The sequence below is a fragment of the Tasmannia lanceolata genome, unplaced genomic scaffold (genome assembly GCF_043159265.1).
Source record: "Tasmannia lanceolata isolate RefF3 unplaced genomic scaffold, GAP_Taslan_0.1 ptg000016l, whole genome shotgun sequence".
Classification (NCBI taxonomy): domain Eukaryota; kingdom Viridiplantae; phylum Streptophyta; class Magnoliopsida; order Canellales; family Winteraceae; genus Tasmannia; species Tasmannia lanceolata.
The window spans coordinates 9,133,932-9,148,737 of record NW_027518693.1 but is presented as its reverse complement, the minus strand read 5'-3'; the positions used below and the strand labels follow the sequence as shown (position 1 = coordinate 9,148,737).

General features: G+C 37.8%; 1 protein-coding gene across 3 annotated transcripts in view; it reads right to left on the bottom strand.

Annotated features, from left to right (window-relative positions):
• The window catches only part of LOC143848472 (dihydrolipoyllysine-residue acetyltransferase component 2 of pyruvate dehydrogenase complex, mitochondrial-like), a 30,256-nt gene extending 17,190 nt beyond the window's left edge, over positions 1-13,066 (bottom strand). Inside the window, exons 1-7 of one of the 3 annotated variants that reach the window (XM_077357424.1) lie at positions 12,958-13,066; positions 12,632-12,666; positions 12,203-12,293; positions 4,095-4,188; positions 488-570; positions 222-319; positions 86-135 (exon numbers count right to left, since the gene is read on the bottom strand). In XM_077357424.1, coding sequence (XP_077213539.1) covers positions 86-135; positions 222-319; positions 488-570; positions 4,095-4,188; positions 12,203-12,241 — 364 coding nt within the window. In that variant the 5' untranslated portion in view covers positions 12,242-12,293; positions 12,632-12,666; positions 12,958-13,066. The other 2 variants (XM_077357426.1, XM_077357425.1) reach the window with 2 other exon arrangements.
• Positions 13,067-14,806: the final 1,740 nt, after the last annotated feature.

Below are 14,806 nucleotides of genomic sequence, written 5' to 3'. Positions count from 1 at the left end.
CTAAGAAAAGTTAATGGCAAAACTCTCTTCACAAAAAGAATTAACTACATATATAAAAGAGCATGCAAGAAAAATGAAAATATACCTGAATCGGTCGAAAACCCCCTTCTCCCCCTTCTTGGAGATACCTGTAAGCTGAGAACAAAATAGTCAAACATTTCAGTGCAATCATTCAGAAAAGGTGCCAATAAAATGGTAGAGACAGTGATCACACAACAGACCATGAGAAGGCCTTCTTAGAACCCAAACCAGCCATTGGAACGGCCATTTTCATTGCTGTTCTTGACGAATTTCCCTTTAACTCCCCTAGTGAAGATATCTGAAGAAAAATAACGTATATAGTTAAAACATAGAAGTATATAACTCATAGTTCAGATAATGAAGAAATATTAGCGTAAACAAAGAAAGAGGCAATAAAAAGGGTAGTATGGAGAGAACTACGAAAACGAAAAAAAAAACAAGGAAAAATAAGGAAGAATCTCATCACCTTGAAGATGCCTCCCATAGGGAAGTTGGATCCTCCATCTCTTGTTCCATGCACATAACCACATTGATGAGACCTTAAAAGATCTGCAAAATATACAAATTTTAATTAAAGACTAGAAAAGGTCCCCCAGTTTAATGAAATTACAGTGAGTGAATTTGAAAACTTTATGCTTGGCAAATTTCAAAGCTCATAGATAAGCAAACTATGACTAATTACAATACAATGAAGACTTCATATTATAACAAAAAACTGTTACTGCTACGGAAAAGGAGACATTGTGTTCCATAAATTTGTCACTTCTCTAACGTCCTAAGTTTTAATATCTTCTTTTACAAAGAGAGACATCTTTCAACATTTTTTAAAAGATAAAGGCTAGGACCAGAAAAAAAAAAGGACAGCAAGGGACGAGATGGTCCTAGAAAAGCGAAGCACAGAAACAAATTAAACAGGAAAGATAACAGAGATGACAAGGCAGTCGTGATCAAGGTTTTAAATTTCGGTTTTGGGTATAATTTCGCTCCTCACCGAACCTAAATTTTGGCCGAAATCCCGAAATTTGTCGAAATTCGGTAGAAGCGCTTAAAATGTAGGTTTATTGGGTCAACATTCTGTAAAGAAATAAAATATTAATATTTTATCGAAAATTTCACCGAAATTTCCGAAATTTCGGCAATTTCGGTTTAGGAACGTTTTGGTTTCGGTCCTGACCGAAATCCGAAATTTAAAACCATGATTGTGATCAGTTCAATCTTTGGCCAAGTCGTCCGCAACTTCATTAGTCGTTCTATGGATAAGACCGAACTCGATGTGCTTCTCCTCTTTTGATGTCACGGAAGCTGCTGAGGAGGTTTGTGAACCTCCACGGCCCCGGCGATTTAATAGGACTCCAACAGATAATAGTCGCTGAGTCGCCTTCAACTTGGATCCTTACTCCGCCCGAATTAACCAGAATCTTTCCAAAAGGGCCTTTATTTCAGAATCGTTAGAATCCGCAGTACCAATGGACCTAAGAAAACTTTGAGGATCTTATCTTCGCGGTTTCTTATCATGCCACCAATATCGAATGGGCAGGGATTCCCTCTCAAACTCCTGCCGAATTTAAGGATAATGGTCTAAGGCTCTATTCACTTGCATTCCCTGGAAAGCAAATCCCTGGAAAACAGCCTCTTTTTTCCTTGACAAGACAGAATTCTGGTGTTCACTAGCTTTCCAGGGAAAATAGAATTGCACATGTGGAATTTCTGCAATAAGTCAAAAAATGACATGGAAAAGCTCATCCCCCCCCCCCCTTAGGGATTTCATTTCCGACCAAAAACACACTGAAACTAGTGCAAAAAGAAGGGCAAGCAGTTTCCCTGGAAACCTTTTCTTGCGCAAGTGAACAGTCCAGAAACAGTCCAGGGAAACCTTTTCCTGCACAGATTCCCTGGATTTCTTTTCCTAATGCCACGTCAGATTCCCGGGAAACATTTTCTTTTCCTTTCCCGGCAAAACAAGTGAACAGAGCCTAAGGGGAGGAGGATTCCATTTCGTAATTTTTTCCCTTTTGAGACCTTTGTCATTGAAGGCCTCGTGCCAGCATTGAATGATATGTCAGATACGGAGTAAGACCACTTCTGACAATCAGCTCTCTCCCAATTAATAATATCCACTTTAACGGATAAGATAAGCCTTTCAGCGTTCGTTTCACAATCCTCAAAGATGCAAGCATTACCCTTGTTCTTTCTCGGCCACTTTACTGATTTTACAGCAACTGAGGAGACTGGCACACAAGTTGGGAAACACCCAATCAATGTCGAATCAGTTTAGAAATTCATATCATACTCAACTAGCATACTAGTGGAGAAAGAGATGGCTGGCCGATTCTTCCCTTTGCTTGAACATAATGCAACTATTCGGTATCCTGACTTTTTTCTTTTTCAGCATGTCAATAGTGTTGCAATGTCAAAGATCAGAGTCCAAACAAAAGCATTCACCACGAGAGGTGCCATAACTTTTCAAGCCAGCCTTCCAAGATGCAAAGTAAGGTCACTAGAGCATAGGTGTCTAAAGAAAGATCTTGCTGAGAAGTCCCAATTAGATTCTCAAACCCAACATCATCTACCAGGTCGGTGTTCTGAAATATACATCTGAACTAGCCAGGAAGCGAGCTCAAGGAAAGTAAATCTTCCCAATCCTCCAGGAAAGCCTGCTGATACTTGAAGAAGCAGCAGAAGTTCAAGCTCCATTCCAACTTTTTGTTAAACCTCTTCAACATTTCCACCACCTTACAAAATTCTCCTACAAATGTGATTTAGGGAAGGGCACTTGATGCATAAAGGATCAGAGTCCCACCAATCATCGTCCCAAGAATTAATCTTGTCGCTTGCAAGGTTTAAAATTTCAGTTTCAGTCGCCATGGAAACGGAAACGTTTCGGTTTCATTTGGAAATTTCCGTGGATGGATGGAGACATGCGGTAGCGCGGGACATGAGGTGCCAATGTGTCAAGAGTGGGAACCACTGGCTCCCAGACAGTTAAAGCTTAACTTTTATGGGTCTAGTATGGGAAATCCAGGCCCAGCCGCAGTAGGAGTTCTCAGATATGAGCATGGGGCGACATCGTGGGGCTTTTCGGGTCCAAGTGGGGTCACTGACTCCAATGAGGCGGAGGTTAGAGATGTACTCCAGTGCATCAGGCTCCTAGACGGAGATCTCATGGATCGAGTGGTCGTGGAAGGGATGTCATCATGTAGTTGAAGGGGAGTCGCTCCTTCCCTTGGATATTTTCCCAATGGTTTGACGAGATACAGGGCCGAGCTGCGCTCATCTATTTCCTTCTAGCATGTTAGAAGATCAGCAAACATGGAGGCCGATAGACTGGCAAGGGTGGTATAAGGACAGCTTAGAACTGTATGATTATTTGCCTCCTTGAACTCTCTGTGTTCGTTCCATAATTGATTATGTTATAGTCTTATGTAATGACCATCTCGGTAACAGGGTTCTCTGGTATTTCTTCGCTTTAATACAATCAACTGCCATTCCAAAAAAAAAAAAGTTTTCTCCTATCAAAATCCCTCACTTTGGTTGGTTGGATTGGTGGGTGGTTGTGTGGGTGTACAGTTGTCTCACCCAGAGAACCAAATGAGTATCACAGAAATGATACTGTGTTCAAATATTTTAGATCTAGGAGTACACTGTAATTTGGAACATTTTGAATTATGTAAAATTCTTTACCAAGGATAAGATGGAATACAATTTTGGCCTTTCATGAACAAGTAAAGTTTGGTTGAAATTTAATAGTATGGTTAAAATGTTTATACGTTCATGCCAATTTCTTAATTGGAATTCCAGAATTACGAGAGCAAAATAAAAGCAACACTCGTGCATATTGATCTAGTAAAACTAAATATGGCTTGAAATAGCATATTGAACCTTTCTGTTCCCTTTGTAATGAATTTTTATTGCCTACTGAAATTAAAAATAAAAAACAATGAGATTATTGAGCCTAAATAAACTTAGTTGAACAAATCACCCAAATTCCAGGCCACAGTAATTAACTATGGTTGCAAAACTCCTTGAAAACAAGAAATTAGATATCATATCAAGAGATGAAGCAAACTACCCACCATGTCCTTTATCAGAAGAGATGTTGGTATCTTTGGAAAAGAAACGAGCCAAGACGGCAGGCTCGTGTCGCAAAATGTTATGAGCATTTCGTAGCTGCAAAACCCAAATATCATCAATAAGTGAAACTCACAAAATTTAGTGAAGAGAATTCTTGTGACACAGGCAAAATGTGTATACACATATAATCTAATCCAAGGGGATAACAACAATACTTTCGCAAGGTCCAAGAGAAGATATGATACCCAAATATGGATACAGAAATATACACCGGAACGGATATGCGACTCTAACATTTTTCCAAAATCTACGACAAACTCACATTTAGAAGTATCCCATATTATGAGAAAAGGCAGAAGACATGTACAAATGAAATACCATATTGCTAGATTTAACTTCAAAAAATGGAATTAATAACAAATTAAAGATAACATCTATAAGGTTCACATACTCAAATGTATAATTGCAACTATGCAACATTAGCAAGCAAAAAGCATGATAGTTAATTTGAAGAGAGTGACATATAAGGCAATTCCTCCACGAGTTTGAAAGGATATTTAAATAAGAAATAAGGTGCAAGTTGTAAAGAGTTCTAATATCAATTGACAGGCAAATGAGAGATATAGGCTAAGCTGAAAATAGGGTTGACATAGAGACTTTTCAAGATGGCCTTACTCTCCATTTTCCTTGCAATCTTTTCCTTTATTTCTTCTTCCAAAACACCTGCTTCCCACATATCTTGTAATACTGTACAATGCCGTAACATTGTTTTTTCCTTTTTTAATGTGATAAGAGAGGAGAGAGAAAGCAAGACATGATGATAGATCCAACACCTAAAATTGGTTTACAGGTAAGTTGTTTGTATTTTTCAACTAATAATTATAGAAAATTAACATTCTAGCACTAGAATCTCAATTCACCACAAGAGAAATGGATAGGTCAAGAAAATCCTCAGTTGATAACATTAGACTACAACTAGAGAGGAAGAAGTTAGAGCCTAAACAACTAAAACAAAGCTCTGATCAGCAGCTTAAGTATTTTTCACTAAGGCATGAGCTTTACATGGATTGGTCACATATCTATAGACTTACTCTGAAATAATTTCTGCTCCTACTCGTTTTTTCCATTGAATGGCAGCAAGATCTTTATTAAGGAAGAAGAAACTTACAGGGGAAGCTCTAAGACTGAGATGATCATGAAGTAGAGAAACAAGACAAGCCAAGGGGAAGAAAACAGAAAACCTCAAACAACATCCACAGGAGGGAAGGGGTCAGAATAGCAATAGCATCTGTGAGGACACCTTCGTGAGCGTGAGCCAGATAATCCATAAGCACATTAGCTGATCGAAAAATATGGTAAAATGAGATCCTAGGACCACAATTGCCCGGAGATTTACAGAGCTTGACTTTATCCATACTTCCACAAAAACCTTAGTTACTTATTTAAGAATTTTATTAACCACTAGAAATAACTTATATATATATATATATATATATATGAGAGAACGGTTCCTACACATATATGTAGATAAGTTATCTACACACTAGCTTAAAATACAGTGGGGGCCACATTATTTGGGTGATCCAAACCATTCATTTTTAAGGTCCTCACATAGATAGGGTGTCCACAAAAAATCAGATCCATAGGATCATCCTAACCATTCGAACTGTGGAGGCAAAAAATGGACTAATTTGTGAAGGTTTAAAGACATCTATTTTACCTCCACAAATCGTAGGGTTGGGATGATCCTGTGGATCTGATTTTTTGTAGACACCCTATCTATGTGAGGGTCTTTAAAATGGATGGCTTGGATCCCAAACAATGTGGGCCCCCACTGTATTTTAAGCTAGTGTGTAGAGAACTCTCTACACATATGTGTAGGAACCGTTCTCTCTCTCTCTCTCTCTCTCTCTCTCTCTCTCTCTCTCTCTCTCTCTCTCTATATATATATATATATATATATATATATATATATATATATATATATATTTTTTTTATTTTTTTATTTTTTTATTTTTTTTTTCAGGCTGTAGCCCAGAAACCAACACCTGCTCTGACTACGAAACTCTTAAAAACCCTTACAACTTCTATTAAGCTCTCAACCTTCTAAACACTCTTGGATTTCTCCTTTAGTAACTCAATCCCTGCCAGAACTCCTAGCCCTTCGGTTTCTTTAACAAATAGAAATCTAATTCAGTAGAATAATCTCAAAATTTCTAAACTATCAAACAAAAAAGAAAATTATTAAAAAATTTAAAAACATGAAAACTGAAAAGGATTTATAAAAGTAGGCAATAGACCCATAGATAGATGGATCCCTAGTTCTTCTCATTTGTCATTCTAGATTTATTACAATTAAAAAATACAAAAATAGCATACATTAAATAAAACAGAAAATTAAAATTAAAATATAACTAAAAATAAAATAAAGAAAAAAAAACAAATCAAGAATAACATGATAGATCTAGCCTAATAGATGTATAAACAATACATCTATGGAAAGAGCATGTGGGAGGTATCTTATTTACTACCATATGGGTCTTATGGAAAGAGCGTAATGCTAGAATCTTTAAAGGTATTTTCCAAGGGATCACACTTTCTATATTGTAAAGTGGTGGCACTGATTATCTCTCGGGTAAAAACTCTTTCTAGCTTCAGATTTGTGTCGGCCTACGACTTGTGGTTCAGGTGGCGACAGATATGCTATAGTATGGAGGTGCATCAAAAGATTGGAGAGGATTGGGATCCTCCGGAGCTGGGATTTTTGAAATTTAATTTTGATGGGTCTAGTTGGGGGAACCCTGGTCCTGCAGGGGTGGGGGTGTTCTAAGAAATGAATGTGGGGAGGTGATATGGGCTTTCGCGGGCCCCATTGGTGAAGCGGATGCTAATGAAGCAGAGGTTAGGGCGGTTTATGAAGGCTTAAAATTGCTAGACAACAATAGCCTTGATAAAGTGCTTGTTGAAGGGGATTCCTTGAATGCCATCCAGTGACTCAAACGCTCGAATCCTTATCCGTGGAGATTTGCTAGATTCTTTGATGAGATTCAAGATTGGGTGGGGTCATCAACTATGGTATTCAACCATGTGTGCCGTTCCGCTAATGGGGTGGCCGATGGACTTGCTAGGCAAGGGGTGGAGAAGGAAGATTTGGAGCTTTATGATTTTTTGCAGCCTTGATATTCCCCTTTTTTGTTCTCATCGCTACTTGTATAGCCTTTATCTTTTTCTTGCTTTGTATAATTGATTCTATATTTTGCACAGTTTGACCTCCTCGGTCTTTCCTTCTTTAATGAAAATTTTGCCATCTTTCAAAAAAAAAAAATGTATAAACAATACATTACACATATAAATGGGTCATTAAAATATGGAATATTAAGAAAAAATTGAAAGAATAAAAAATAGAAAAAATTAGTGTAAATAAAACCAAAATCTCCTTAAATCTTGTCGTAAACATGCATGTTGAGGTTGGGACTGTACCTCAATGGTTGAGGATTTGCGGATTTGCATCTCAACCTTGAGGTCGCAGGTAACTTAACCCACCCCCCCCAAAAGAAAAAAAGAGAAAAAAGAAAAGCATGTCCAATTATTCAAGCATGTTTTGAATGTATTACAACAAATCCATAAAAAAAATAGGGATCTTACCTTGAACCCAAAAATTCTCAAATTCATGAATTTGATTTCTATCCATTGATTCACACTTCGGATATTGTTTTTCGTGGTTGAATCTAGTAGATCTATGTTGACTTAGGTCATACAACCGTAAATCAAGCGAAACCCCTTTTGAGGATGGCAAAAAGAAGGTGAGAATGAGGTTTGGGTATTCACACGAACATGACATGATACCAACCCCATAATGATTGATACACCTAACATATTGATCAATAGGCTTGTGATATATTGTGAACCACGATACGGGATCTGTATTGTACATATCCATATCGAGTGATATTTCGAACCATGGAGGCTGCCAAATTAGTGTTGAGGGTTATATGAGACATTTTATTCCTTGTCCTCATGAATCAATATTACCAAGATAGAAGATGAAAGAATTTCATGCTTCGTCAACGAGTTGCATTGCCGATTCAACAAGTTGGTGCTCAAGAACTTAAATTTGATGAGTTATGCCCATTGCCACACACTGAAGGTGGAGGAGATTCACTTCTACACGTCTTGAAACCAAAGCCACATGTGCCATTATCAGTTAAGACCATAGTTACCAGGGTGGGAAACAAATTCAGGAAACGAAACGTGAAACGGAAACGGGAAACACATGAAAAAAAAACAAGGGAAACGATAAACGAGAAACAATAGAAAATTGTACGAGAAATGTCTTAGGAAATGATGTGTTTTTTTCCAAAATGATTTTCGTAAGTTCCACAAATGTTTCCTACACGTTTCATATGCGTTTTCTACGAGTGTTGCATACGTTTATCACGTGTTTACACATTATTTACATAAGTTTTCCATATGTTTCCCATGTGTTTCAGAAACATTTCTCCAATTTTGTATCATATTTTGGAAACGTTTCCGAAACGTGTTTCCCTCATTTTGGGGGAAACGAGTTTCCCAACCGCGAGAAACGCATTTTAGGGGAAACAGGTTTCCCACCCGCCCAAGGAGTTTCCGGCAACTATGGTTAAGACTACTAAAACTATGACTACTTTTCAACCAAGCCCTACTATAGGGAAGGAGACAAAGATTAGTGGGGCTAGTTCTAGCCTAACGGCCCAGCCATGGATGTGCTGTCAATATAAGGACCTAGACATCGCTCCAATAAATAACAACAAAGTGTTGTCATACATCTTGTTGAAGTAGTGAACCGAGAAAATAAAGAGACAGACAATGATGAGAATGTGGAGCGTGACGAATCTATGCATGGCAAGTTCCTATAGAATGGACGAAGGACAGGAAAGATTGACAATCTCTCTCCTATTTTGACAATCTCTCTCCTATTTTAAATTAATTCATGATGAAGCTTGGTTGTGTTCTGACATTTTTCTGAGCGAGGCGTGCCTCAAGAGGGATGTTTACACGCACATCATTGATGGTGGTTCTAACGAAAGCATCATCGCAAAATAAATGATTAACAAGCTCGAGCTCAAGGCAGAGAAACATCCTCATCCCTACAAAAGTCCTATGGTTCAACAAAGGAGGAGATGAAGTGTTTGTAAGCTTTAAGAAGAGTTATTTCTTTTTTCTATTTCCACAAGGACACAAGCACATTCCCATGGATGCATGCCATATATTGCACGGTGGGCTATGGAATACAACCAATATTCTTTTCATTGAGGGTGAAAATTACATTACTTTGTTGATAGATTGAAAAAGTAAACTTTGCCTATTAAAGGATAATTTATGCCCAAATCTCACAAAGAAGATGTAAACTCTCAAACTACTCCAAAGTTTGTGGAGGACAAGGAAATGAGATGAACAAACCTAGTCATTCCTAAAGAAGTCACCCCTTGCGACACACCTTCAACCTATGACCCCATCATTCTTATACCTTGCTAGATACCTTTTGGGTTGTAGTTAGACTTTATTTAGTAGATCAAATTTTGTATGTTAGATATACATTGGAATCTAAAATCTTTGATTGGTTGGTTAATTTTTTTTTTTATTAGAGTTTATTGTTGGCATTTTACTTGGATGACCTGATCTCTATTTATGAATATTTTTAAAAGTTCTATCTTTATAAAATTTCTAGTTGCCAATTGATTATTATGCGTTGTTTATTTCAGTGTGGGAATTTTATTTTTATTTTTATTTTTTTTTTAAATGGATTTGTCACTATGAAACTGAATCAGAAACTTTTTATTGCTCCTGAGTTCCCAAAAAATGACTCGCGAACCTTAGGTTTGCACTAGCAAACCTCCAATGATAACGAAACCTATTTTTAACCCATCAAATCACATTAGGGGAATCGCCCTCAATAATGAGATGATCCATCTAATTCTTATCAACAAAACGGATTCCATTAAGAAGCGCGAGAACATATACCTGAGTCTTTCTCGCCAATCGGGCTCGAAAAAAAAAACCCAACTAACCACACACTTGGGTCTCCTAAGAAGACCTCCAATACCTGTCGAGCCAGGATTAGCAAGATTTAACCATCTAAGTTCAATGTCCAATGCCCAGCAGGGGGAGGGCTCCATCTAGGACAAGGAAGATCCTTTTTGCACCTACTAACATGAATTTCTTCCAAAGATTTATATATGGAATTAATAAATCCCAAAGAAACTTTAGGTAGTCGACACCCAATGAACTATCATCGAGAAGATTTGTTCCTGGATGCTATTAATAACTTTAGAAACACCTTTGAAGACTCTCCTATTTCTTTCCTTTTGTACTAGCCAAAGCGGTAGTCCAAGGAATAGGCTCTAAAGTGTTCTAACTATGGAGGGCATTGATTAAAGGCCCAAGACTCTAAGTGATCCGTGACACAACCAGGAAGATCCCAACTCACTCTGAAGAGATAAATGGAATTGCGGTCAAGCAAATAGGTGATGAATAGACTCGGCGTCTTCTAAGCATAAAGCATAGTGATTCACGATGGTCTTGTAAATGGCATGAAGATGATCCACAGTAACAATCTTCCCCATGCATGTCGTCCAATAGAAAGCCAAAACCATCTGAAAAGTAGGGGAACACAAGGCTCACCAAGAAGACAAGGGGCTAAGATGATGAGCCAAATGAATATAAAAGGACTGGACCGAGAAAATATCCCTTGAGGACCATCTCCATACCCTCTTATCAGCACTACAGCTCCTAAGGTAAACATAATTAATATTATCCAAAATCCCCATCACCAAGTCAACTTTCCAATAAAAAAAAAGTTTCTATAAAAATTGAAATTTTAATTTCAACTAGTTTGGGACCAAGGTTTAAAATTTCGGTTTCGGTACTGGTTTCAAACCCTGAAATTTCGAAATTTCGGTCGAAATCTGGTACAAAAGCCGAAACCAATATTTTATTCAATATTAAATTTCAGCCGAAATTACCGAAATTTCAGGGTTAAATTTCAGAAAAAATTAGACGGTTAAATCTTTGGGTCAAATTCCGAAATTTCGACCGAAATAAAATACCGTTTCGGTTTTTATCGATTTCGGTGTCTGTCTCCACCGAAATTTCGGATTTCGGTCGAAATTTAAAACCATGTTTGGGACAAAGGCTTTGTTGAGTTGAGTTGAGTTGAATTTCCCATTACCAACGCTAAAGGAATCAGCCATGCTAATTAGAAGAAATAATAGGGCTTAAACAAAGAAATAATTAGAAGATACCAAATTCAGGATTGTAGCCTAGAAATATAGACCTACTTTAACTCCAACTAGGAAGTGTCGTTCTTATGTCATCTTGTACTCTATTTCCAGCTATAATCAGACTTTGTCTTTCCTCATACTTCAGTCTTAAAAAATAAATGATTAGAAGATGTTGAATTCAGGGTGGGTAGCCTAGAAATAGACACCCACCACCAACTAGGAAGTGTCATTCTTATGTCATCTCGTCTCCCTCCTTTGGTGGTGAGATTTTAGGCTGTCGATTTGCATCACACAAAAAGACAGAAACAAGAAATAAAATGGTTCTGACAAGGTAGACCAAGTAATGGAATTAAACAAGGGCGATGATTTTTTTTTCACCCCCCCTCCTCCTCCTTTTTAACGTGATTTGAAGTCAAAAAGAGTTAAAGGCTGCGCACAATTCACGTTAAAAGGGGGCGCATTATCCTACAGGGGGGGGTGACATCATCTCCCTTAAACAATAGCTAAAACGAACTCCAATTACCAAGTCATCCTCGCTTCCTTGCTGAGACCAAAAGATGGTTTCAAAAATCACTGACCACAGAACTTTTTCAGAGATATTATTGTCGTTTGTATAAACCAGTCAATCAAGAATTACCAACCAGAGGGATGTGCATGAAAAGATTCAGGCAGTAAGGTGAAGCATAGAGTCGATCTATGTAAAAACCAACAAGTCAAAACATCATTCAGGATGTGCATGAAAAGAAACACTGTTGAATTAGGCACTTAATAGACATATCATACATGGGAATCATATATACAGAAATTCCTTTTGGTTACAAATGAAAAAGAGAGAGATCAGAAATAAATACCTTCCGGGAGTGACTGAACATAAGAGACGCATACGTCATGATCTGATCTTATCTGCTTTGATCTTTGTCGATATCTAACCTCTTCTCGCACCTAAGAACTTCTCAATTATAAAATGTCCATAAAAAATATGAAAAAAAAAAAAAAATTGAAAATTTTAGCTAATACTTAATCAAAATAATTCCTGATATATTTCTTGTAGACTTTTGCATCAACCCAACTCATTTATACACATTTCAGTAAAATAAAAAGCATCACCACCTCTAAAGTAGAAAAAAAATCATATTATAGAGATGAAACAAGTATTATAATGAATAAGATTCAACTATCAAAGTTCCAAACAATGGGGATCTGCTTTTAGAAACCTAAAAGAGAAAGTAAGAAAACCCTAAAATCATGGAAATTTTACTAAATTTTGGACAGAAGATTACCTTAGAGAAAAGGAACCTTAAAACGCCTCCGTTAACTACATAAAAATAAGCAAGGATAGAACGGGGTTAGGAATTTCCATAATTTAATACATCTGATATCATTTCACTGTTTCTAAAACCCTATTTTTGTGGTTTTCTTTCTTACCTTTGCGATTTGAAAAGGATCTACTTTTTCAGATCCGAGAATTTAAGGAGAGTTAGAAAAAAGTTTCAAACCAAAATCTGAGATTAATACTGTTCAAATCGAATTAGGTTTCACGGGATCTTTAGATTTGAAGATGAAAATGGGGTAAAGAAAGAAAAAATTGAGAGAGGGAAATAGGAACCTGAAAGGGAAGCCGAAGAAGGGAAGGAAGGAGAAGAAAAAGAACGGCTTGAGAAAGGAAAGAGCTTGAGAAAATGTAATGGCAGAGTGAAATAGAATTAACGGGTGGAATTACTTAGATACCCTTCTTACTGTTATAAAATTACAGTCAGCCATTCATTTTCTAAGAATGCTGCCGGAGATTAAACATAGTAGCATTCCCACGAAAAAATGGTGGGCACCACCCTATGATTGGGTTTGTGTAGAAATGGTGGGGCTCATCCTAGGGGTGCAAGTTTGGCCTGTCAGCCCTTACCTGCCCTGAGCCCGAATAGGGTCAGGGCTGGATTTTCCACCCCTGAGGGCGGGTCAGGGTTCATATTTTTAGACCCTGACTCAGATCGGGTCGAGTTCTCGGTTAATGCCTCGGATATCCTGACCCGGCTCGACCCTAAGTTTTCTATTATAGAATTGAATCATCTGTGCATGTTTCTTTTGCTAATGTTTTCTATTATCTTGGATTGATGTTTCTTTAGATTATTATTATTAATTGTCTCTGTTGCCCGTCATGTTGTTGAATTCATATTGTCTTATTTTGTTCCCTTTCTCTGTTTATTGATCATTTTGTACTATATGATAAGTGGTTGCTTTATTTTTTGCACTCTTAACAGGTTTGCACTGGGGTCAATTAAGGCCGGCCCGACCCGGCCCGACCCAGACCTGCCCAATCAGGGCCAATCAGCGCGGGCCAGGGTCAGGGTCGAGATAATGGGATCCAGGGTTGGGCTAGGGTTTTGAAAAACCCGACCCTGTTGCAGCCCTAGTGCCTCATCCCATCAAAACCTGAGATGTAAAATGGTGAGCCCTACCCCATGCATGGGGTTTGAGTGGAGATCATGGGCCTCACATCATCAAAACATGAGGTATAAAATGGTAGGCCCTACTGATGCTATGCATGTATATAAAATGCTGGGGGACTCATCAAAACATGAGGTGTAAGATGGTGGAGTACAACCTATTTACATTGTGGGCCAACAAATAAATGGTTTTCGATCATCCTATGAAGTGGGCCCACGTGACTTTAAAAGAAATTTTGTGCACACAACCTACTTAGTTGCACTCGTTTTTAAAAAGGGTAGAATGACCTTAGTTAAGGTGTATTGGAAGCTAACTTTACAATCATTTACACATCCTTTGAGACTTCTACACTCGTTTTGATAAAAACCTTTGAAAATGTGTGTAAAAATCAATTTCCAATGCACCTTAAGGAGTGCCCTAATCTAAATAGGTTGTGAGAAGATTGGCAAATTGTGGTGCCGATAGGCTAGTGAGGGAAGGAGTTGCAAGGCGATAGATTAGTAAAACATCCTTGAGGGGATGATTGTTTCATCACTTTCTTGTATTCTCTTTTCTTCTTTTCTTTCACGTAGGGGCTTCCCCATTCTTTCTCTATTTTATTTTTAGAATTCTTTATCATTCAAAAAAATATAAATAGGTTGTATCCCAAAAATCATCTCCACGGGTGATTGTGAAACTCGGATTTGTAGAGGGATGTCACCATATAGAAACCATCAATGAACGTAGGGTTATGATCATCCTATAGATAAATGTTTTTTTGGAGCCCAACCTATTTAAGTTGAGCCCCAACAAATGGATGGTTTGGATCTCCGAACGAACAAGGAGGGTCCCACTGTATGTTTTAAAAAGAAGGAATGCTAGACTCACAAGGTCCCTTGCAAAAAAAAAAAAGGGGCAAAGGATGCTCCCATTGGCCAATTTCCATTAAAGACGGCACAGAAAATTACGATCATAACTGTCTTTAATGGAATTTGACCAATGGGGCACCCCTTGCCCCTTTTTTTGCAATGGTG